The 26874-nt window shown below is 34.3% G+C and overlaps 1 protein-coding gene and 1 long non-coding RNA gene across 4 annotated transcripts in view; one reads left to right on the forward strand and one right to left on the reverse strand.

Annotated features, from left to right (window-relative positions):
• Positions 1-20406, forward strand: part of Ndufs4 (NADH:ubiquinone oxidoreductase subunit S4) — a 103722-nt gene extending 83316 nt beyond the window's left edge. The window contains exons 4-6 of one of the 2 annotated variants that reach the window (XM_021261428.2): positions 6501-6574; positions 11848-11914; positions 20197-20406. In XM_021261428.2, the coding sequence (XP_021117087.1) occupies positions 6501-6574; positions 11848-11914; positions 20197-20209 (154 nt within the window). In that variant the 3' untranslated portion in view covers positions 20210-20406. The remainder of the gene's footprint in view (positions 1-6500; positions 6575-11847; positions 11915-20196) is intronic. The other variant, XM_004848528.4, reaches the window with a different exon arrangement.
• The window catches only part of LOC110350089 (uncharacterized), a 97491-nt gene continuing 82750 nt past the window's right edge, over positions 12134-26874 (reverse strand). For both annotated transcript variants that reach the window (XR_015442273.1, XR_002396389.2), the window contains one exon: positions 12134-16236. This is a non-coding gene — a long non-coding RNA (uncharacterized LOC110350089). The remainder of the gene's footprint in view (positions 16237-26874) is intronic.

Here is a 26874-nt window from a genome sequence, read left to right on the forward strand (position 1 = left end):
TAATGATTTAGTTCCACTTTGTTTTTAAATTAATGTAAATTTCTTTATATATGTTTCATTTGTAGGGGGATGGGAACTGAGTTCAGAAATTAGCTAATTTGAAAGAAACCTGTAGGTTTCTAAAATCTTGTGATAAATTATGGTACATTGAAATAAATTCTTGAGGAACATCTTTTCTCAGATTGCACTTGTGAGAATTTTTCTTAAAATATCTGTTATGTTACAATTTAAATAGAAGTATATTTCATTAGGTAAATAATATAGAGGCATAATGTTTTGATATCCTTTCAGTTTTATGTTTCTTGTAATATATGGAGTTCTTGTATAAATCACATGCTTTTAGAGACTAAAGAAACTTATAAGGAAAAACTGTACCTAGTGATTGAAATGCTATGATTCTTGGAGTCACATGAAATTATAATGTATTCATTCATATCTAGGACTCATTGTAATAATGCATTTCCAGCAACATTCAGTAAAAAATAACTGAGTAGTTTTACTTTATATACTCTAAATTATTACTGAGTAAAACACTTTATGTAAGAGCACAAAGTTGACTGTTAAGAGTTAAAAAATAACATCTTTTGCTCACTGCAACACAAAATTTGTGGCTGAGGTACTTGTAACAAGATAGATTAGAAAGAGAACAGCATACAAAATCATTTAATGTAAGTCTTACATTTATAGGAGCCTTCAAACAAAAACCCAAAGAAACAGGAAAACTTTGTATTTTTATGCTTAGGTGTGATGAAGATTAGACAGTTATGTAGAAGTATGATTGGACGAAAGGGTATAATCTAATAGTAATAAACTGGGATAACTTAGTCAGGCCTATTTGTTTAGATTCTTGTCTGTGTCCTAGTATCTTCAGAGATAAAACATTCTTTTTCTCTTCATGTAGGGTGGGCATCTCTGGAATAAGGAATCTTATAACCTATTTCAGAGGAAGGTCAGAGATTCTGGTATAGTCTATTGCAGGGGAAAAGAACCAAGGCCAGAGAGACCTTCCTCCTTCTGCTATTTTCATGACTACCAAAAATGCCATAATTTGGGTAGTGTGTCCTGAATTGTATTAATAGGTAGTTTAAATAAATTTCACATTGCTATGCTTACCCAAATATTCACATAGTCTTTATCATAGCATTGCTTCTAGTAATAGCACAATTAAATTTTGAAATACTGATTTTTCTAATACCCTAGTGCCTTAGAAGCAAAACTAGCCATATTTATACTATTGTGCATGAATAATGAAATGCCACTTTAGTTTCATATGGATTGAAATGAATTAAACTCCATTTTGGGGAGCTAAAGTTCTTTTCAAAATGTAGTTTTCCCAAAATAAAAGGTATCTTTGAAATTATAGAATCTCTCTACAGTTGGTTTGTCTAAAGCACTGTTTTGAATAGTATTTAAAAAAAAAGAACTTACTCTTCGTTCTAATATTTAGAAACAACAACATGAAAAAAAAATCTAATAAGAATTTAAATATTTGATTATTTTTCATCTTTAGCATTCTCTGTGTATGTTCTACTGGGGATTTAACTTAGGCCAGTGTTGGCGAACCCCTTAGAGCTTTCAATGAAACGAGCAGCCTGCTGCAGCACGCATGCCATAGGTTCACCACTACTAACTCAGGGTCTTGTGCCTGCTTAGGCCAGGGCTCTAACACTGAGCTGCTTCCCCAGCCCATCTTTAACATTTCAGTAATACAAAAAGATAGTATATAATAATTGTTGCTTGAACATATTAAATTCTGACTTCTATTTGTGACATATTTTAAAGCTTTTCACAAAACTAATGGCATTGCAAGCTGAAATTTTCTTATCTAAATGTCATCATTTACGAAATCTCCATCTCAGATACTGTATATAAATAGCTGGATTGTATTTTGGGTTCAGTTTGCTTATATTTCATTTTATCATTACATGTTTAATATGTAGAGTAGAAAGAAAAAATTTTAAAACCTGGCATTTAGGTCTGTGTATATTTATAATCTTTCTTGTTAATGAGAAGTACTTTATTTAATGGGAAAATAGAATGTTAATATTTTAATATCATTTTTTGCTGTTTGTCAAAGAAATGATTCTTGAATATACTAAAAGAGTAATGACTCCATCCCGTACCTAAAGTATATTTGTTTCCAAAGACATGTTTCCTAATGTAGGGAATCTGAGGCTTAAGTATATTCATTTCTTCTGATACTGTAATTTACCTGTGGCTGAAATCTACATGGATAAAATGATATGGAGAATTTAACAGACACTTAACAATAATGATGTAGGAGTATTGCAGAGAGAAGTATGTAGTATTAGAAACATGACAAATATAACACTTAGAGATGCCTTTGGGATTTTTCTTCCCCACAGATTTACTACTAATATACAGGTAGAAAAAGGACACATTTCCTTGAATAATAGAGGCAGTGCTAATAGATGTTATTTTATAGTTACTGTGCCAGTTGTGTGACAGAAGTTTGAAGTTTCAAATGTTTTTCTCTATGCTTTTTAGTGGGGGCAGAAGAGAGGTGTTGTTGTGAAAGTGGTCTTTATGACTAATGAACATGGTTTTGTTTTTTAAAAAATAAATAAATTTCATTGACCTGTTGACACTTTTTTTAATTTTGAAAGACCACGTTTGTTCATGGAGGATTTTAAGATACCTGTGTTTGATCTTTGTTTTTAGATTTTTAAATTCATATCTTTAAATACTGTATTTACATTGCTTTTCTTATCCAAAGTAGTTTTCTTATGTTCTTACTTGAATTGTTAAATGTTAGAACTCAAAGGTAAAAGATTTATCTGTATGTAAACATGAAAAATATCATAAGATGCAAAATCATCCCTTGAGTTTGACCCAGGGTTTTAACTGTTTAAATTTTCTTGATCTCGTAGATTGGTATAGGTGATTCATCCTCACTTAATAGTGTTAATCCTCACTTAACAGCTAGTTGCTGTTATTAATGCCATATTTCTTGAAGATCTGTTAGGTAAATTCTTTTCATTTATTTCTATAGGCAGGACTTTAATTTTGGTAAAATCCTATATATGAGCTGTCTGTTTTCCTTCAGTTATATTCATTTAAATTGATCATTGCTTTTAAATCCTTCACTAAATAAGGATTCTACCTACTTTTCTTTTTACCGACTGTTAAGACAAGTAAATGAGTGTATTTGCTCTATATATGTAAATAATATAGATACATGTAGAGTAAGCAATGGAAGTTATGAGTTGCTCCTCTCCCTGCCCTGTAAACCGCTTTCTTCTCTACCTCTGTAGAAGTGAATCTTGTCAACAAGTTAGTATGTATCCTAGATTTTTGTCGGTGCTTTTGCATGCACATATGTGACTTTAAATGTCTTTTGGTAAAATCTGATGATTTTCTTAAAATGTTTTTCACATTTCTTATTAAAATTATTTCTAGATATGTTAGTTTTTATTGCTAATTTTGGATAAGGTTTTTAAAAAATACATTATCTAGTTGAGTATAGCCAATATTTAGTTTTATATATAGCCACTCTCTTTACTGTACCATTAGTTTTTATGACTTTCCAAGAAATTCACTTTATCTCATTAGTTGTTCAATCTAAAACGTGTGGCAGTGTTTCTTCTTAAACTTTTTTTTTTTTTTTTTGAGACAGGGTCTCACTATGTAGTTCAGACTGGCCTCAAACTCAAGGTGATCCTCCTGCCTCAGCGTCCTGAGTGCTGGAACTATAGGCATGCGCCACCATGCTCAACTTCTTAAATTTATACCTAATTTCTTTTTGTTGCCGTATTGCTCGGACCAGAATCTACAGTTTTGAATATTAGCGATTACATCTAATATCCTTTTTGCTTCTTTCCTTCTGTAGTGGAAATATTTTTTATTTAATAAAATGGAAAAAAGTTTTTTTCTAATTTTGACAACAATTTTTTTTAAAAAAATCAGCCGAGGGCTGGGGATTTAGCTCAGTGGTTTAGCCGCCTGCTGTGCAAGCACAAGGACCCGAGTTCGATCTCCAGTACCAAAAAAAAAAAAAAAAAAAAATCAGCCGGCTGTGGTGGGACACACCAGTAATCCCAATACCCTGGGAAGCTGAGGCAAGAGGATTTCAAGTTGAAGCCCAACCTGGGCAACTTGCTGAGTGTCTCAGTATCACTCTCAGTCTAACTGAGGGTCTCACCCTGTCTTAGAATCAAACACAATTTTATTTTATTTTACTTTATTTTTGGTACTGGGGATCAAACTCAGGGCACCTGCGAGGCAGGCACAGCACCACTGAGCTAAATCCCTGGCCCCAAACATAATTTTAAAAAAGCTCAGTGCAAAAGGCCATGGGTACAATTTCTAGTACCATAAAAGAACAGAACGGAATAGGTTAGTTGGGCACAGTGGCGAGTGTATTCCAAGCTACCCGGGAGGCTAAGGGGAGGATCACTTGAGACCAATCTGGGCAACATAGTAAGACTGCTGTCTCAAAAAAGAAAAAAAATGAGGAATGGATATTTTATTTTATTAAATGTTTTCTCCACATCTATGGAAGGGCAAGTAGCTGGAAGAATGGTGGCTTATTGATACAGGTTGCTGATGTTTAGCATATTCCCATCTGCTTGAACTGCCGGTGATATACACATGACTGTCCATGTTCACAGCTGCCTGGCAATAAGACGTACAGATTATGGCCCCATCATGAACATGTTAGTTTTTTTTTTCCCATAAATAAAGTGAGTGTATAAAGTCTATATTACTATACCACCTTTGTAGGAAATACAGCTCTCTCTGGTTCTTGAGGTTCCTAAGGTTTTTTCTACATTTTCTTTTACTGTTACTTCTTATTCTCTTATGTCAGTGTGCCTATCAACATTCTTCATTCTCATTTTTACTCTTTATTCTACATTCTCTTTTACTGTTTTTTATTCTCATGTCAATGTGCCTGTCAACACTCATAAATTATTTGATCATATTTATGTTTATACTTTTGTTCTCAGAATAACTAGTTTATTTAACAGTTAACTGAGAAATTATAATATGCTTAATCTTAGCACTCTGGGAAGCTGAGGCAGGGAGATCATGGTTCCTAAACAGTTTGGGGCTTGGTAAGACCCTGTCTCAAAATAAAAATAAATAATAAAAATAAAAGGCTGGGATATAGCTATGTGCAAAAGTTCTTCAGTCCCCAGAACTTAAAAAAAGAGCACCAATATGAACTTATCATTTGTTATCATTACTAATATAACCAGCCATTTGAAGTTCTTTGGTTTAGGAAAAGGATTTTCTGGTAGGAATACATAGGATTATTGGGATCACATAGGAATCCCACAATAGCAGCCATAGTGTATGACCAGAACTTCAGCAGGAGTTTAGGGTCTTCTACTCAGTGAAAGCTACTTCCTGTGTTTTCTTGTTTATATCTTTTAACTACTCAAATTACTTCTGTAATCTTCCTTTCTTTATTTACTTCCAAATTTCTATATGAGGTTCTACAGAATTTGATCTTCATGTGTAAGAGATTTTATAGTAAACCTTTGTAGCAAACAATGTTTTGCCTTTTTACAAAATGACACCTCTGAAATTATTTGATATTTTGGTATCGGGGATCGAATTCGGGTCCTTGAGCTTGGAAGGCAGGTGGTGGAACCACTGAACTAAATCATTTGATATTTTTTTAAAAAGCCTGTATGAATTTGTAAGCATTAACTCTATTCTGAGTTGAAGAGCTTGGTTGGATGTCAAATCTTGGTACTTTATTTTTTCAAGTGGCCTTATGTTAAATGATGGAAGTTTGTTAAGAAGAGTGAATGCTGTTGCTATTTTTTGTTTTAGTGATCATACTAGAGAACTACAATAGGACATGTTCCAGTAAACTCATTGTAAATTGACTCAACTTACAATAGAATGTGTTCCAATAAACTCACTGTAAATTGAAAATACCGTAAATCATAAATATAGTACATCTAACCTACTCACTGTCATAGCAATATAGTATACTATAAAGTTATACCCCAGTATTCTAGGTAGATAATTGGGAACTGCAGTTTATTGCTGCTGCCCAGTATTGAGAAGATCATAGCACATGTTACTAGGCCAAGAAAAGATCACAATTAAAAATTTGAAGTCCAGTAGAATGTGTATCACTTTGGCATAATTGTAAAATCAAAAAATCCTGAGTTAAACCATCATAAACTAGGGACCGTCTGTATTCATCAGTGATCTTCTTGGGTTTTTAAATTCAACTCTTAATTTTTTTCTTTTTGAATAAAATGATTTTATTAAAGACTAGAGGAATGTCTTTGCAACTATAAATTTTATTATTTGACAATATACATTAGAAAATATCTCAAATTTAATGGAAAAGATTATTACATTTTTGAGAGATTGTTACAAATATTCTATGAGTAGCATTAATAGTAACTCTTTGGTATTATAGTTACTGCTTATTTTCTAAAGATTTACGTTAAATATTGGGGTTTTTCAGCCTAAGCTTAATATTAAATCTTGCGAAAAAAAATTCTTTCTTACAGTGGTGATCCCTTGTCCAATACGGTTCTAACCTTCAGTACCAAAGAAGATGCGGTTGCCTTTGCAGAAAAAAATGGTATGATCTGTTTATTTTTTTCTTTTTTCTTACATATAAAATCAAGATATGATTTTATGTTCTTTAAAGCCATTTAGGAATATAGATGTGAATTGAAAGAAAGCTTTCAATGAATCTAAATCGGTGCTTTTTATACTTTTTTATTGCATTGGAATACCCCCTCAAAAAAAAAAAAATCTAAGATACAATGCCCAGTGTCACATGTAAAAGTCAAAATGCCCTAATTTGAAGGGACAGCAAATAAGAGCACTTGTCTAACACATACCTTGTTTCTGAATCCCTCTGAATAATCATTAAAATTTGGTTATGTAAATGCTAATTGAATGTATCATAAGGTGACCAGTTTCAGTTTTGATGTTGCTATTAAATAGTTCTTTCTTACTTTGAGCCAAAATTTGTTGCCTGTTCCGCCATCTAATCACTCTTAATTACTTGAAAATGGTTATTAATCATATTCACTCTTAAAATTTTCTTTAAGCTTAAATATTTATATTTTCTAGACATGGTAGACCTAATAGCAATTTTAATTTCAACTGTACAATTATATTAATGCAGGTTAAGAATATAATAGCTTTGGAGACACTCATGTTACAACATTGATTTATGTTGGTCTTGCTATCAGCAAAAATGCAAAATGTTTTTTTTTCCTTCATTTTCTGCTGTTAAGAAAGAAAAGAGTAGTGAAAAGAGGTATGGAGTCAGACCAGTCTGTATTCTCATTCTTATTATGCCACTTTAAAGCTGTATGATTTTGAATGACTTTCATAATAGATATATGTTTCTTCATCTTTGAAATGGTATTTAGCTCATGAGATGGGAATATATGTAGCCAATCCATGGACACTTGTTAATGATTAATTCTGACTCTTGCCTCCCTCCACCTACTATTTCTCTTTTTTTCCTCCTGTAGGTTCAGATGCACTTCTGTGCATCTGAACCTGATGCATTCTGTTCGACATGTTAGAAAATCTCCAGAATTTAGCATTGAAAAAGATGTCAGGTTCTAGTTGGTCACATTGAATATAACTCTAATTGAGTTATTTGAATGAGATAGTCAAAGTAGATTGTTACCATAAGGCATTATATCAATGTAAACTGTTATTAGCCTTATCTAACACATCTGACATATCAATATGAAAGCACTGTAAATGTTACTATTACCTGAACTATTTGCTTTTCTTCCTCATTTTGTAATATACAGCTTATGATTAAAACCAGGGGTTATAGGTATATAGTACAGTGGTAGAACTTATGTTTAACATGCATAAAGCCCAAGTTGTGATCCTCACCATCATACCAAAAAAAAGAAAGAAAAAGCCTAAAACAGAACTACCTGGGTTTGCATCTACCTAGGGTGATTATGATTTTGTACTTCTATTTCCTCATATAGGAAATTCCTATGAGGATTAATGAGTTAATAAAAGCCAAGTGCTTAGAATAGTTAATAGTAGACTTAAAAAAAAATACTTAAGTGTAATTTCATATTAACCTTTTTGTCAAGTTCTAATTGCATAAATGTTTATTATCTTTCTTAATTGCATAAATGTTTTCAAAATGGTCAGTCTAAGTTATTTTGATTTAAAACATCAAAATATTTTTTAAATATTTTAATTAAACTGTAACATGGTTATCAAAAACGGTTTTATTAATGTTATCCTTTCTGCCTACCATATTTAATGTCTGACACCTTGAAAATTACTCATTTGTGGTCTATAACATGAGTTTAATAAGAGGAAATCTAATTAAACTATTAAAACCCTGGTTAATCTCTAAGTGGTCACAAGGACTATATGACTACAGTTATTATCCTCATTTTTTTTTTTTTTTTTTTTTTGGTACCATGGATCAAACTTGGGACCTTGTGCTTGCAAGGCAGGCAGCAGAACCACTGAGCTTAATCCCTGGCCTATGATCCTCATTTTATAGTTCAAGGAAACTGAGGTTTATTCAGACATTTTCAAGGATCTATGCTTAATGAGGAAATTACTCAGTTGATAAAGTTCTTCACAATGTAAGCACTAATCTACCTATGCTAATGTGTACCCCAACTATCCTTTCTACCATTCTCACTCATACCTATTCACTCTCTCATCTTTATCCATACCTGTGAAATTCAACTTTGTCTTTAAAACCAACTTGATACGTGATCTCCTTTCCTGATCCTTTTTCTTTGTTTGGTGTGGTGCTGGAAATTGAACCCAGGGCCTCGCACATACTAGGCAACTATTGTACTACTAAGCTGCATCCCTAGATCCGTTTTGTCATTCTTCTGCCCCACCTCGTCTCTCACCCTTAGGGGCATGAGCTCTCCAACATCCACAGTAAGGCATAACCCTCATGCTTAAACTGTATGATTTTATCTTGCCTACTAAATTATAAGCACCTGCCAGGGGAAATACCAAGTCTCATTTGACTTTATCTTTTCATCTGCTCAATAAATATTGGTGAGTGTAAACTGTACATTTCTTTCCAGATTGTTTTACTTTTCTATAAATCACTTTAATTGCTGCTTCTGTCTCTTAGTGGACCTTTTAATCCCCTCTAACTAGAAAACTGAAGAAAGAAAACTATTATTAATAGAATAATTTAACAATTTCTTTTGTAAGGGAAAAGAATTTTCATTTTGCCCTCAACGATTTGATATTTGGGTCTATGAAATAAACTGACAATAAAATATAAGACTAAAAGAAGAGCCAGTTTCAAATAGAATGTCTTATTTTTAGTTTATTGAAGAGTCTCCATACTAATTGATGATTTTCATAATGGGTTATACTATTCTACATTCCCACCAACAATGCAGAAGGTTCCTTTTCTCCCACAGCCTCTCCAGCATTTGTTATTATTTGATTTGTTGATGATAGCCTTTTTTTATGGAGTAAAATGGAATCTCAGTATTGTTTTAATTTGCAGTTCTCTAATGACCAAAGATGTTGAACTTTTTTTTAATGTATTAGCCATTTGTATTTCTTCTGAGAAATGTCAGTTTATTTCAGTTGCCCATGTTTTGATTGGGTCTTTTATTTTGGGAGGTCTAATTATTTAAAATTCTTTATATATTCTAGATATTAGTCCTTTATTCAAGGAATAGCTGGCAAGATTTTTTTTCCCATTCTGTATTTCTTCACTCTATTGGTTGTTTCCTTAGCCAAAAGAGTTAAAGATATATTACAGTGGTACATGCATACCCATATTTATAGCAGCACAGTTTACAGTAACATTTGGAGGTAGCCTGGATGTCCATCAGCAGATTAATGGATAAAGAAAGTGTGGTATTTATATACAACAGAGTACTACTCTACTATGAAGGATAAAGCCCCAAATATAAAGAGCAAAATAAAAGGTAGATAATAAGAAATAGGGAAATAGATCTCTTACAAAGGGAAAGGAGTAAGGAGAGAGGGAAGAGGAAAGGGATATTGTTGTTGTTGTTGTTGTTACCGGGGATGGAACTCAGGACCTCATGCTTGCCAGGCAGGCACTGTGCCACTGAGCTAAATCTCCAGCCCAGAAGATGTTTTATGTACATGTACTGACTCCCCATGAGGAATGTAACCATTATGTAATGCAAACATGTATGACTAAAAAGATATAAATTTTTTTTAAAGGCTAAATGGTTGAAATTGTACCATCCTGAGCTAAGGAAATGAGTAAGAGCTTGGGGTTTTGGGTAGGTAGGTGATGACAGATTGTGGGGGGGGGTGAGAAGTGAAAAGGCATGGTGAACAAGGTGGTCTTATGAAGATGGAGGCTCAGAGAATAGTCTTCAGTAGAGGTGAAATGCTTTGGCAGAGTTTCTCTGAGCAAGGTGGCATCTATTTTCAGTCTGCTTTTCCTGTGTCACTAATTAACGTGTGGTATATGGGATTACAAAAAGGGAGTTCATAACAGTTGTATGCTGCTCTAGGAACTCCTTTTAGTTGATTAAGAGAAATTCCGAGAAAGCTCCAGGAAAAATGGACCAGACAATAAATATTTGTCTGTCAAATTAATTTAGAGTTTATCTTGAGTTTTTTAAGTGTTACACACCAAATTATATTGCAGCATACTGAATATGATCTTTTCACATTAGAGTTGTTTCTGAACTCTATACTACTTGTTCTAAATTCTTCCTTTTGTTAAGGATATGGAAATCTAGAGAAGTTATTAATAGGCTGAAGTTTTTAGATTCCAAGTACAGTGTTTATTCTGTGGTACTATGAAGCTGATAGAGCTTAAAAATTAATCATCTAGGGCCGGGAATTTAGCTCAGTGGTTCCATCGCCAGCCTCTCAAGTGCAAGGTTCTGAGTTTGATGCTGGCACCAAAAAAAAAAAAAAATCATCTAGATCCACAATGTCCAGTATGATAACCACATGTGGCTTTAGTCCTTGAAATGTGTCTAGTTAGTATTGAAATGTGTTATAAATGTAAAATACCCACTAAATTTCAAAGACTTAGTATGAAATCATTAATCATTTAGTTCATGTTAAAATGATAATCTAGATATATTGGGCTAAGACATGATTAAAGTTAATTTTACTTTTTAAAATTCATTTAATGTAGCTACTAGAAAATTTTAAATTGTGTGGTTCACATTATAGTTCCATTGAACAGCACTGATCTATATAGTATGCAGCAGTGTACAGGATATACATTATGTACATATTCTAAATAATTCATTTATATATAAACTATAATGTATGTGAAAAAATAGAACAACTTGGTAAAGTTCAGATTTTATATTTCTTTGAAAATACAGTTCTATTCTTCAAAAACCTGGAATAAATCCCAGAAATTTATATTTTTGGGTCCATCTTTTTATATAAGAAAGTCCTCATTGTCTGATAAAAGAAGTTTTCTTCTTGCTGTTGATAATTCCTGCAACTATCCTCCTGCTTCTGTCTTTACATAACTTTCTTTTCTCACCATATCTCACTTCCTTTGGAAGGCTAATTTTTCTGAACTTGGGGAGAGGGAAAGAAAAACAGAATACCTCCTGTGGCTCCTCCCATCTTTTACTTTCTCAAGTCTTCCCTGCCCTCAGCCTACGCTCAAAACAAAATGTAAACACCCTTGGGTCTTTTGGCTTTATGCAAAGTCTATCCTAAATATGGCCCTTTAAACTCATCATCTATTCTAGAAGAATTCTTGGAAGATAACCTTTCTTTGTAAAAAGGGGGAAGACTGTCTGAGGTTTACTCTGAAATGTAGATAAACTTTACTCGTTCTTTGTGTTCTGAAAAGATCCACCTTCTCATCCATATGGTCTTTGTCTTCCCTTGTATTATGTGAAGGATGGGGAGGAGAGGAAGCTGTGTCATGGAGAGAGGAGTTGGAAGACAGCTGTGGAAAATGTGGATGGTAAAAGACTAAGATCTACTACCATTTACTTGCTAATGAAAACCAGAAATGGCTCCCCTCCCCTTTGATCTGACTTGAAACTTTGCAACTTTTCTGTGGTATGTCTTTTTACCCGCTGTGTTTTTCTCATTGTTAGCTATTAAAAAAAACAAAAAAACAACTCTTTGAAATTCTCAAAGGAAAGGAAAGGAAAGGGCTGAGGACAAACTGAAACTGCATTGTGTTTGCAGTACTCTGTTGGGAAGGAAAACCCATCTCTGAACAGAAGGTAGAAGCAGGGGAAGAGGCAGACAGGTCCTCAAAAACAAAGTGTTCATTGGAGATGCAGCTCAGGACTTAGATTTCTCCCAGAGGTGGACACGACCAGTAAGGTATGGACTTTGTTTACCTTAACCTCTTAAGAAAGTCTTAACTTTACTCCATATAGCTGTTTAAAACAACTTCCAAACAAAAGAATCACTACTGTCATACAGATACAAGATGCAAAGTAAAATAATTTATTTTGTTCATGATATGAGAACTAGCTAGACGTTTAACAGCACAGATTTATGTAGAATAAAGTAATTTTGAGGTGAATTGCAAAATTGGGTTTTTTTCCTTGGGGAAGAGGAGTGTCAATTACAACTCATAGGACCCAGGACAGAGTTTATGTGCTTATCAGTTGTGTATAACTTAAAAAGAGTTGCCAATAGATGAAGACAAGCAACAGAAATAAAACTAATAATGCTGAAGGGCAAGGGTATACTAGTGCATAGTTTTCCATTGAGACATAATCTTTTTTGATTCTTTCCCTCTTCCCTATCCACGGTTTTTTTGAGGGGTGGGATATCGCTAATATTATATCTCATTAGCCCCTTACTGGGAATTCAGTTTTCCCACAAGTTTTGTTTAGAGACACCTTATTCTGTGCTATTTAGAAATTGTGTAGGTATCTAATGAAAATATCTAACTGATAACGTCTTAATATTTTTTGTTACCTACCAATCTGAAAAATTAATTTTTAAGATAACATACTACAGAACATAATTAAAAATAAGATTGCCAGAATAATCCATTTGGTTAAAACACAAATTTACATTTTTTACAACTGTAGACATTTAACAATCATGGTTTACTTGATCAGTAAACTTGTATATATAACTTCAGGAAGAACATATTTAACAAGAATAAAAATCTGTGTATTAAATTTAATGCTGATAAGGCAGAGAAAACATAGCTATTTTCATTAAATCAGAATTATTAGTCTTGTTTACCTGCATATATTAACTTATTCTTGAAATGTTTCTTTTAAAATCTGGCACATTTAAAGTATTAGAAATTCATATAACAACTTATTTATCTCCTTAAACAGATTTTATAATTTAAAAAGTTAAATTATAAAAAAGCCACTTGGAGGTAGAAAAATGTCACTTACAAACATAAAGAGAAGTAAAGGCAAGACTAATCAACCAGATTCTTTGTCTTTTCCCTCTTAATAGAGAATAGGCATTTATAAATTATCGATCTGTTTACAGGGGATCATCAGATGGGCAGATTGTAAAACCAGTCACCAAACTTATTACCAAATTAAAATTAGAAAGAAAAGTCAACAAGGTTATCTTGTTTTGGATCTTTGCTCTTAGAGCCAAGGAAAGATGTCCTGTATATGGTCTTAAGCATAGATACACCATTTCTTTGGTGGAGAAGTTTGCCTGCTTTTGGTTGGTCCAGCTATTGGGGAGCTCAGTGAGACCTCCAAAATTACTGGTAGAAATTTTTCAGAAAAATACAATCATGACTAACAGATATAAAATGAAATGTGATGTAAGGGAGCCAGGCATATGTTATATAACCAGTTCAAGTGACAACACAAATTTTTATAGGATAAAAAAATGTTGAGATAAAGTGCAAAGGAAGACAAAACTGGTTTTCCCTGGCCTGAGGTAAGTGGAGGATCAATTAAATCACAAAGAAATAGAACAGAACTTATATATCAATTTGCCTTATTCATAATGATTGTGTCCTGAAAGTGACTCAGAACACTAAATCAGCAAACACTGAACCTGAACAGTTTCTGCTAAAGAAATATACAGTGGGGTTCAGTAGGCTTTTGGTCAAATTCTTTTAGCTGATCCATACTAAGTCTGTTTTATGTACTTCCATTTAAAGACACCTTATTTAATGTATATTACTTTTGGTTCGTCAACACTGAACTCTCAGCCAACAGCACTGTAACTCATATATGAACAAAGCTTATCTGACACCCATTTGGCACATCAGTCTTTTTGTGCTTAGGAACACTAGTCAGAACTTAAGCACCATGCTTGGGGTCATTTTAAATTGTGAAATCAACCAGAAGTACAAAAATATAAAAAGTGAGGCTCTAAATAGACCTTGAAAAGCACATGTGTTTATAGTATGAGAGCTGAAACCTTGCTTGACCTCAGCTGGGAACATGTGTTGGGCAACTCAAACTTTTGCCATTCTCATCATGTCATAAATGACCACAGAAACACCATGAGTAGTACTTTTGGGATTATAAATTTTAGTGAGTAGGTAAATTCACAAATATTAAACATTTTTACATACAGAGGTGGGGTTTTTTTTCCCCGATCCAGCTTTCTTCCCAGTCCCTAATGGGGAGAGGGGTGAGTTAGACTCAGTGATTCCTTAGGTCTCCTGTTAGAAAATAAAGTAATTTCTTCATAGTAGTAGAGATATATATCGGGACTTAGTTTGGTTCCTAGTATATTTATTATGAGCTAAGTAGGATACTGGGAATCCTTGTGTATAGTTCATGCCCCAGACCAATTGCAGAAGCTCTGGGAGTGATATTTAGCTTTCCATGTATAGTTTCTTTTTCCAGAAAAATGTGTTGTTTCTTACAATTGACTTTAAGTATACTTTTGGAATATAAGAGCTGTACAAAGACAATGATTTGTTTTGTGATAAATTTTGAATTCTGTGGTTCCAATCATTTCTCTGGAAATAAGAATAATACTATTATAGCAAGTATATTATTTGAAAAGAAAAAAAAATTGGGGAGTACTGGGAATTAAACTCAGGACCTCGCACTTGCCAGGCAGGTGCTATGCCACTGAGCTACATCCCTGGCCCTGAAAAGAAAATTTAAGGGGACCATTGGCTCACATCAAAGGGTTTTTTTTTTTTTTAAGAGGTGTCACAACTGTAGCAGGTATTATAGGGCATTAATAATCTAATATTTCAGGTGCCTCACATTTGCATCTTATGTGCTTGTTAAAATAGTTTTCATGAAAAGAATTGCTTTGCCAGTGTATCCAAAATTTTGAATCTCCTCTATAATATTTTCTAAAAGAAGATCTAAGATTCTTTTAAATAATTACAAATCTTCTCTTCCCTAACCTCATATTAGGTTCTTGGTAATTTCGAAGTAGAGGAACTTTTAAAGTGAAGCTCCCGAAAAGTTACTTTTCTTCCTTTTCTACTTGAAGTTATATGTTAAGTTTATGTTTTGCTTTCAGTCGGGTATAATGTCAGTATATATCTTAATAAGGAATCAAGAAACTTTCCAGGTACCAATGTATAACCCTTTAGCCTCCCAAAACTTTGCTATTCTAATCCATGTGTTGGTTAGCAGTGGGTTCAAGTTATGTAAGTTTGTGCCAAATTGTGTGGTAGTGCTTGTTTTGCCAAAAATTATTAAACTGTTAACCTTTGGAACTAATGTCTAGGTTTGTGATTATATTATTAAAGGAGAAATACTTTTCATAAACACAGTAGTGACTACTTTCAGAGGATGAGATTCATTGGGTAACTAAAGGTTAGACATTTCACGAGCAATAAAAGAATGATTAATTTTTCTCTATTTTTGTATTGCTAAATCACAAATGAAAGGGTTCTGTAAATAAAAATGAATGGAATTCATTTTTTTTCTCTCATACATGGAATTCAAAAGTTACTGTGATCTGGTTTTGTTCAGGGACTTTTTTTGAGTGGGGGGCATTTGAAAAGATTGCACCTACTGGTCATATCCTAGGAAATAAATATTCCAACTACAATGTAGAGATCTACAAAATAAACTGGCATGTTTCTTCAAAAAGAAATTGGGCATTGGATATTAAACATCACATTTTACTGAATCATTTACCCAATACTTACATTAGGGCTTAAAATTCAAAATATTTTTTTGAAAGCATTCCTGTGTGTGAAATGGCAAAGGAAGTCAGCTTCTCATGATGGTAGGTGCTGGTGGTTTGATTTGTGACTAATCCATGCCATATGGCTGCTCTCCTCAGTCAGAAGTGATGGCAGGCCTGGGCCAGCTGCCTTGGACTCAGTTGCTTTCATCTTCTGTTGCACAGCTGGGAAAAACAGGGCTGGTTTTGAGTGTCCTAACAGGACAATACATGGACCCATTGTCATAGATTGCACCTTCATTTTATATAATAAGCATTCTTCAGAGAGTACTAGGGTTTTCACTTCCATGATACTCAGAAATACAAGGTGGGTTATTTAGAAACAAATTTCAGATGGGACATAGAAATAATGAGTGTAATTCATTTAACTTACCTAGCATTAAGTACATATTTAGTATTTTTCAACTATTGTTATTTTTTAGTTATTTTCTATTTTTAGCTAAAGTTCACTGCTTACTGTAGTTACCTTTATATTCAAATATAATGAGACGAGTAAATTTGTTCTTCCAACCATTGTAAGATAATAACACTTTGGAGGTAAGTTGTAATGCTTAGAAATGTGATCAGATTCTTAACAGTATCCCCAGAAGGAGCAAATGCTGTTATAATAACAGTTCTAAAATAATAGATCCATTTTCTGAATAAGAATAGAAAATCCAAAGAGAGTTATGTAGTCTTATTTTAGTTTCGGTCCGTACTGAGAATTAGCACCAAACTTCCTTATACCCTTCTTTAATTTTACTAAAGCAAAGCACAGTTGCTTTTGCTCAGCTTGGGGAACAAAGTTGTTTTCCATAGAAAACATCCTAATAATCCTGGGTGGTTGTGGCAGAGTAGTAATACGGAGGTTTTAGGAAATAGAGGTTTCTTCCATGTGTATTTTAGTTTTTCATAGGGTGCTTTGTCCACACCTTGTAATCCATATTATAGTACTCTATTGTTGTTATCACCATCAACAACTATAATCTGGCTCATAATTCCCAGGAGAAAACCCAAAATAGTTGTTCCTTTATGTATATAAAACACTAGTCCTCTCACATTGCACTGAGTCTGACAGCACTTTGAAACTCCATTAACAGAATAAGTTATAATATTAATTTTCTGATGTAGTAAAAAGAAATTTTCTGTCAGATATATATATTTTTTGTAGCTATTTCCTAAGTATTTTCAAGTACTTTCTCATTTCTCCTGTAGTTTCTCTCATAATACCTTTATTGAGTTGGAAAGTGTATTGGGAGGCAATGGGAGGAGGGAGAACATATGTTCTCTTACCCCTTATTTGGCAAGAAAATATTGTGGAGATCTCGAGTAACTTACCATTGAGCAAATATAGCCACAATTGGAGGTAGGGGACTTAAGAATCTTTTCCAAATATTTTTTGAAAATAAAAGGGAAAAAGAGTTACCAGTCACACAGATTGAAAGGAAATGGGGAAATAAAAAATGTAATTATAAGAAATTTTTAAAGAAGTTCAGTTTTAATTATGAGGTAGTTAGGTGCATAGCTTTGAAGTCAGCCTGTGTTAAAAATCAGCCTAGCTTTGGCATTTTTAGCCCTGTGCATTTTTTTCTCTATGCTTTATTGTTCCTTATAATCAAATATAAAATTATGTATATATAATGCCTACCTTAGTCTATAAACTCAAAGAAAAATACCTCCGTAAAAATATGTTGCAAATACAGGGCCTAAAATCTAGAACACTATACACCAGGCATGTTCTTGCCTTGATCAAGGCCTTTGTAATTGGGTTTCTCTGCCTGGAAGCTTTTTTCCAAGATGACCTCCTCCAGATCTTAAATGTTACCTGCTCAGGGACAAAGGGTTTCCTTGTCTACCTTGTCCAAAATGTTTTTTCTTTGGTACTCATTAGCATATATATTTTTAAGTACTGTACACTATTACAAGATTGGCACCTAGTATATCGTGCACTTAGTAATTTCTCTTCACTTTGAGAAGTTTGGGCCAGGCATGGTGGTGCAAACTTGTAATTCCAGCACTTACAGAGAGACTGAGGCAGGAGGACGCCCAATCCACTGCAAAGTCAAATTTAATGGACTTCATTGTGATGGAAATTTATGAATAACATGTGTTGCTGGGAAGTTATGGATCAAATTTTAGGGAGAATACCTTAACAGTTTACAGACCATAATAGATAATATACCACAATTGTTACAGCATAAGCTCCAGAATCAGGCTGCCTGTTGAAATCCTATGACCCTCCCTGGCTGAATGACCTTGTACTTACTAGTCAACCTCTTTGACCCTTGGTTTACTCATGTATACAAAGATGATAATTTATGTGAGACTTTTAGAAAAAGTACCTTTTCATAAGAACTTAATAAATGATTAAGTACTAATTGTTTTCTATAAATATATGTATTTGTTTAATCTTCATGACAAACTTATAAATAGGTACTATTTGATGCCCTTTAGTAAATTTTTGAGATGCAAATAACTGTTAATGCACTTGTTTTGTAAATTCAGGTTCTCTTAAAATAAGCTGTAACTTTGTAATTTTTGCTAATCAGTAGGCATGTACCGAAAACATTTTCTCTACTCTGCAATCAAGGTTATGTTGAACAAATGAATTCGATCTGTATATTCTCTCTTACATTCTGATATTTAATTTGCCTTCCTACTTCCCCATTCCCTATAACTGTTGGAGTTTCTTTGAAGATAAAAGGAGTTCTGATAATGGGAATGTAATGTCCAATATTGAATACATTAGTTTAAAAGATTAGTTTGAAGTATTGTGTTAAATGCTATCTTCCCTTTTTTAGCGGTACTGGCTATTAAACCCAGAGCTTTGCCTAGTAAGGGCAGGCAATCCACTACTGAGTTATTTTTTTTGGCCCTTTTAAAAAAAATCTGTTTGTTGAAACAGGGTCTCACCAAGTTTCCCAAAGTATCCTCATACTTGGCAATCCTCCTGCCTCAGCCTCCAGAGTAGTTGGGATCATCACCATGTCTGGCTTATTTTTCTTCATTGAACAATCATAGTAGTATACTTTAATGACTTGAGTTTCATTAGGTCTGTCTTTTGTGGCAAAATTGAATTTCAGCTAAGGGATAATTGAGACAAACTTTGTGGCACCAAGTACTCTCCTCACTGAGAGTCAGTAGAATGTTTTAGACCTTGTAAGATCAAGAAGCTCACTTCTTTAGATTGTATTAACATGCAGCTTATACATTTTGGACATGAATACCAGGAATCAGATGTTTTAAGATGAGTTATTTGAAGAAAGACCTGAGAGAGAACAATGATAAATTATAGGGATGGGAAAATGAATCTTATAAAGAAAAGGAAATTACCAGGGTTGGTTGGCCTGAAGAACACAAGGGTAATTTAATTATATTTTCATGGAGGAGATAAAACACTGAAAAGGGCTTTGGAGAAAAGAGATAAACTCTCCAAAAAGAATAGACCGTTTTGACCAGTGGTTCTCAATTTTCTTTGCATAGAATTGAGAGATAAAGGAAAGCTTCTCAGGCCCCCACCAGAGATTCTGATCCATTCGGTCAGTAGTCAGGCCCAAGCAGCTGCATTGTCATCAGGTAATTCCATGTGATTCTAACTAATGTAGACAGCCCTTGAAACAAAGGTTGAAAACTTAGTAGGAGGGCTGAACCAGGTGATCTCTCATGGTCCAGTCAAACTGATCTGTCAATCAGTCTATCCACCCACACCCACACACATTTTCTTCTGTCATTTTGGATGAGTTCCAAACTGTTGTAAAGACACCAGATTTCAAACAGATGAGATATATTGTTCAGTGTTCCACATCATAGTTATTAAAGAAGTCACTTGTTAAACCACATAGAGAAATCTAAAGCTTAATATATAACCATCATAATTGAGCAAAGAATATTGAGCAAGGGGAAATGAAATGATCAGTTACACCTTTAATGTAAGATAGGATAAATCATCTTTAGGCAACACTTGGATCCTCTGGCCACATAGGATTACTGTATAAAAACCAGTTTCTAGGTAATTTATATTTTAGTTATGTTGGCATTTACTCTTGATGATAAATGAACATTAAATCATAAAAGTTAGCTTCTCCTTGCTGTCTTTCTTCAGGTATCCTCTTTAATTCTCTTTCTGTTTTTTGTGTTTCTCTCTAGGATGGAGCTATGACATTGAGGAGAGGAGAGTTCCAAAACCTAAGTCCAAGTCTTATGGTGCAAACTTTTCTTGGAACAAAAGAACAAGAGTATCCACAAAATAGGTTGGCATTGGCTATGTCTCTGTGTTGACTGTGAATAAAGTCATCTTTGCAGTATTTATAGTCTATGTATGCATGTCTGTCTAATAAATTTGACTTTTAAACCTCAGGTAACATTTTGCAGTTTCTATTTTAAATGTTTTTGATGTTTCAAATTGAACATGTTAGTTTCCTTTATATACAGGAGATTAGAGGTGATCCATACCTCTAGGAAATCTTGACACTTAGAATATATTTAAGGAAATGCTTGAAATCAGGTGCAGGCTTGAAGTATTGTGCTTGCTTTTTGTAGCCATTCCCAATAATCGTTTATAATCGACCAACCATTATTAAAATGTTCTTAGAACTTCTTTGATTATAGAGAAGTACGTGATAACATCCATTCTGATAAACTTAAGCTAAATCTCCTTATTATTGAATTCACACTTTGTATTTTTTAAGGTTCTGTGAAATTTGAGTGGTAATCCACACTAATTTCTGCCCATTAATACACAGTCGTGAAGGAGTCTAGTGATTTTATATTCTTAGGAATTGACTCAGAAAATAAAAACTAGCTTATTGTTGGGGATTTTCAGTATTCATACTGTTTACTTTTGTTTGTAGTACTGGTGATTAAACCCAGGGCTTTTGCAGTGAGCTACATCCACATCCCTTTTTTTACTTTTTATTTTGAGACTGGGTCTTGCAAAGTTGCTTAAGTAGCCCAGGCTGGGTTTGGACTTGCACTCATTCTGCTTCAGACTTCCAGAATGCTGGGATTACAATTGAATACCACCATGCCCAACTTCAAATGGTTTAATGAAAGTACATGTTTTTGTTTGTTGATCATTTAGGTCATACAGTGTGAATTGTCAAGCACATGCTCTTATCAGGCTCTTCAACCTATATGGATATACTAACTCATAAAAACTATCAGGCACTATTATATTCCCCATTTTGAGGGGAAAAAAACACATCAAGGCTTAAAATGATTAAATAACATGCTCAAGATCACACAAATCTTACATGGCAAAGCTGGAGCCCATGTCTGTATGTCTTCAAAGCCCATAGTCTAAATTATAGTAGTTAACAAAGTAAAAGGCTTGATTAATGGCAGATGCTTTCGTTGGGTTGTTAATATGCTCTTTGGTGTTTCTGAGTTTGCCTCAGAATTTCATTTCATACAAACAACACATTGATCTAGTTCAACAAGAAAATGCATCAGAGTATAAATCTGTATAATGTTGTATTGGAGAGCAAATTGACAGTCCTCTTTCAAAATGTTAAATGTATTTTCCATTTAATTTTTTTTGTAAAAAGTCTAAACAAATAACCGGGGGTATACATGGACAAAATATATACATGAACAAATTATACAGATATTTATTGCAGAATTATTTCTAAAATAACTAGTAAGTTGAAACAGTCTAAACATGTATTAAAGAGGGGGTGTGGCTCAGTGGCAGAGCACATACCTAAACATGTATTAAAGAGGAACCAAGTTGGAGTATTATATAGCTATTAAAAAGAATAAGAAGTATCTATATAAGCTTTTAGAAATGTTATTCAAGGTATATTGTTAAGTGAAGAAGAACATAATAGATGGCACATACATGTGGGAGTGAGGTGAAGCAGTAAATGCTACCTTATATATTCCTAGAATATTTCAGGAAAGATATATAAGAAACTTAAAACAGTGATTTTTAATGGTATGATTCGTTATAGGAAATCAGTAGGTCTTTCACCCTTTATTTCCCCTGTAATGGACATTGAACCTTAAGGGGTTCAGTGCATGCTAGGCAAGTGTTCTACCACTGAGCCACCTCTCCTTTTTTTATTTTGAGACAAGTTTTGCTCAGTTGTGCAGGTTGGCTTTGAACTTGCAATCCTTCTGCCTTAGCCTCTTGAGTAGTCAGGATTTAAGTGTGTGCCACTGTAAAGTTATTTCAACTTTAATACACTGCTTGAATACATTACATCTGTTGTTTGCATAATTATAGTTATTTATAATGAAATTAATTCATGTTGCCTATCTTAAGTTATTTGATTTTTTAAAAATTGGGTCTTTTATTTGAGGATAATTTTTTTTATTATGTTTGAGATACTACTTCTCTAAAGAATTGCTGACAAAATTTTATCTCCATTCTGAGGACTGTCTCTTGAAGGTAAACTTTGAGAGATGATGAAATACAGTGCAACTCAGTAAGAAGTTTAATAGTTTTTGTGAAATTCACAAATGTGTGGAAATTGAGAAATATTCTCCTCGCTTTGGAACCCATCTTGCGAACACCAGCAGCCCCACAGGAACACACCTCCCGGGCCGTGCCCCACCAGACCATGCTACGAGGGCCCTGCAGTATCTGAATCCATACAGCAGAGGCACCAGGGGGAACATAAAGACCGTGGTTATGAGCTGCAGCAGTGAACAACAGAGAGGGCCTCTCTGAGGCTCCTTAATGAAAACTGAAGCCCACTGGGAAAGTGAAGAAAATCTCTTCAATAAAAGCACACTGGACCATTGTGGTTGGTAAGTTGATGGGATCATCACCTCCCATAGAAGTCCAGACTCACTTAGAGGGGAGGACAGCTCTGACCTACAGTAGGACCTTGTAGAGTTTAATCTACAGGAGGTCAGGGACCTCAACTTGGACCTTGCAGTCAGAAATCAGCCTGAATCTCAGTAGACTACAGCTGGCTTGCTGAAACTAATTGACTTAGACCCGCACACTGCATCCCGCATTGTCTTCCAGGACAGAAGAGACATATCCTGAGGGAGAACTTTCTTTGGTTTGGTTTTGTATGTGTGTGTGTGTGTGTGTGTGTGTATAGTTAGTTGTTGTTTGTTTTTTCCTGTTCTCTCTCTCTCTCCCTCCTGGCTCTATATTTCTCTCCCTCTTTGTTCCTGTTCCTGTCCTATTTTGAACTGATTCTCTCTTTTGGTCCTCTCAACTGCTATAGGAAGGTGAATACAATTCGTTCCTTCCCTGTTATTGTCAGTTTCCTCTGTAATTGTCTCTGTTCTTTAGCTGTCTTTTCCTCCTGTCTTCAACAGATTCCCACAATTTGCGTGATCTTCCTGTGTCCTCTAACCTTTCCCTCTCCCTCTTATCTCTCTATCCCTCCCTCCCCAACCCCTTCTAAATCCTTATCCCAAAAGGAAAATTTGCCATATTGAAGGGTTTACTTACTACAAGCATATTTTGGGTTGGCCCTAGATTTTGATCTAGCTCTTGTGGTTAAATGTGACAAATTACTACCACAAATTGTCATTTTCTAAGCTGTGTTTGATGCTATTGTTGATGCTGATTGTGTCAGTTGGGGCTAAGGTGTCATGATTGATCTAATCAGGTGTTCTCCCTGGTATACTGAAAACAAGATTTCGGAAGAGTCATTAGAGAGACTTAAAGCCTAAAAAGTCCATCTATACCTGGAAGATATCTCTGAAAAGCAGTCACTCGATAAGGGCTCTAAGCACAAGTAATAAAGATACTCACAATAAGAAATATCAAAGTATCAGCCCAGGACTTAAAGCAAAAAACAGAACCAACACTAGAAATAAAAATGAGAAGACACTTTGGCCGGACACAAAGCCAGACTTCCAGCTCACCAAAAGCAAATTCTGGAGGAAACAAATTGGAAAAATCTGATAATCAACCACCTGAATACCCTGAACTGATAGCATGGGAAGTAACAAAACAGATGAATGAGGCTCTAGAAATATTTAAAACAAATAATTTCCCAGATAACTACAGAGATGATGAGCAGAGTGGAAGACATGATTAGAGACTCTAGAACAGAAACAGATTAAAAAAATAGATGAACTAAGGACCATGTTGGAAGCCATGAATGCCCAGCAAAAGAAAAAAATTAAAATCATGAACACCCAACATACGAAAGAAATGCAAATCCATGAAACAGATTAAACAGATATACAGGAGATTAAAAACTCCAAAGTATTCACAGCAGATTGAGCAAATGTGAAGATAGAATATCAGATACAGAAGGCAGGATTATGGTTAGTGACCATGAAAACAGAGATTTCTTAAAAATGCTAAGGGACCATGAGAAATCAATCCAGCAGCTGCTAGATGATGCAAAGAAGAATAACATAAGACTGATAGGAGTCCATCAAAAAGCAGAAGAAAGTACAAATGACATAAAAAAACTGTTCTCAGAAGTAATAGTAGAAAACTTCCCAGACAGAGGTAGAGAATTGGACATACAGATAAGTGAGGCATATAAAACTCCAACTAGCCATGACCAAAAAAAAATCTACACCTAGTCATATAATAGTCCAGATCCCAGAAACCCAACAGAAGAACAAAATCACACAAGCAGTTAGAGAAAAGAAACAAATCACCTACAAAGAAAGGAAAGCCCATCAGAATCACAGCAGACTTCTCAACCAAACCCTCAAGTCAAGGAGAGGCTGGAAGTGAAGTTATTTCAAGCCCTAAAAGAAAATAACTTCCAACCTAGACTTTTGTATCCTGCAAAATTATCTTTCAGAATTGATGGGGAAATTAGATACTTCCATGACAAAGAACACCTGAGAAATTTCATGAACACCAAACCAGCACTCCAAACAATTCTAAAGAATATCCTGGAAAAAGACAACGAAGGTCACAACTCCGTGAGGCCCAACAGAGGAAAACCATCAGGGAAGACAAGAAACTAAGGGGAAAGGGGGAAAAATAAAAGAGCCAACAACAGCAAAACATCATGACAAGGATGAGTCAATATCAATTATAACCATCAATGTTAATGGCCACAATTCACCAATCAAAAGAAATAGAATGGCAGAATGGATTAAGAAACAAAATCTAACAATATGCTGTATACAAAAAAACATACCTAATTCAAAAAAATTCATAGACTGAAAGTAAAAGAATGGAAAACAGTTGTCCACACCACAGGAACCCAGAAAAAAGCAGGAGTAGCAATCTTATTTGCAGAGAAAGTAGATTTCAAACCAAAACTAATTTAAGAGAGACAAAGAAGGTCACTACATCCTTGTGAAGGGAACAATCCAAGAGGAAGAGATGACAATCCTAAATATATATGCACCAAATACAAACGCCCCCAACTATACAAAACAAATGTTAATGGACATGAAACACCAAATAAGCACTAATACATTGTAGTGGGGTACCTCATTACCCCACTGTCACAAATAGATCATCTAGACAAAAAACCAACAGTGAAATTCTAGAACTGAACTAAGCTTTTGAACAAATGGACTTAATAGATGTTTACAGAATGTTCCACCCCACAAAATGAGAATACATATTCTTTTCGGCTGTACACAAAATAGACTATATGCTAGCTCATATGACATGTTAAAGGAAATGAAGTTATCCTTTATGTATTATCAGACCATAGTGCAATAAAACTGGAGATCAGTACATTAGAAATCACAAAACCCCCACAAACACATGGAAATTGAATAACACTCTCTTGAACAACCAGCAGGTCACAAAGGAAATTAAGAAATTAGACAGTTTCTACCAGTAAATGATAATGCCAGTACAACATACAGGAATCTGTGGGACACAATGAAAGCGGTTCTGCGAGGGAGATTCATAACAGTGAATGCCCATATTAGGAAAACAGAGCTCAAATAACCTAATGCTGAACCTCAAGCTCCTAGAAAAAGAAGAGTATGACAAAACCCAAAGCTCTTACAAGAGAGGAAATTATAAAGATCAGAGCAGAAATCAATGCAATGGAGACTAAAGAGAATGATACAAAAATATCAATGAATCAAAGAGTTGGTTTTTCAAAAGAATAAATAAAATTGATAAACCTTTAGCCAACCTTATCAGAAAAAAAGGGGGAGAAAAAAAAGGCTCAAATCCATGCAATTAGGTATGAAAAGGGTGAAATCCCAACAGATCCAGCAGAAATCCAGAGGATCATTAATACCTACTTTGAGAGCCTGTACTCCAATCAAATTGAAAACACAGAAGAAGTGGACAGGTACCTAGACACACACGAATTTCCAAAGTTCAATGAAGAAGATATAGAAATTCTAAACACCCCAATTACAATGAGTGAAATTGAAAATGTAATAAAAAATTTACCAAAAAAGAAAAGCCCAGGTCCTGATGGCTTCAATGCTGAATTCTACAAGACATTTAGAGAAGAACTATTGCCATTACTCTTTAAACTCTTCAATGAAATTGAAAGGAAAGCAATACTCCAAATTCATTCCTGGAAGCAAATGTTTCTTTGATTCCAAAACCAGGGGAAGACTCAACCAAAAAAGAGAACTACAGGCCAATCTCCCTAATGAAGATAGATGCAAAAATCCTCAGTAAGACACTGGCAAACAGAATACAGAGGATCATCAAGAAGATCATACACCCTGACCAAGTGCAATTCATCCCAGGGGTGCAAGGATGGTTCAACATATGTAAATCAATAAATGTAATACATTATTAACAGAGCCAAGGACAAAAACCATATGATCATCTCAATAGATGCAGAAAAAATTTGACAAAATCCAACACCCATTTATGATAAAAACCCTTCAGAAAATTGGAACACAAAGTCTTTATCTCAACCTGATTAAGGTTATCTGCGAAAAACCAACAGC

This window comes from Heterocephalus glaber, unplaced genomic scaffold (assembly GCF_053883595.1).
Source record: "Heterocephalus glaber isolate CG9 unplaced genomic scaffold, H.glaber_assembly_v1.0 deba00001538, whole genome shotgun sequence".
NCBI classification, from domain to species: domain Eukaryota; kingdom Metazoa; phylum Chordata; class Mammalia; order Rodentia; family Bathyergidae; genus Heterocephalus; species Heterocephalus glaber.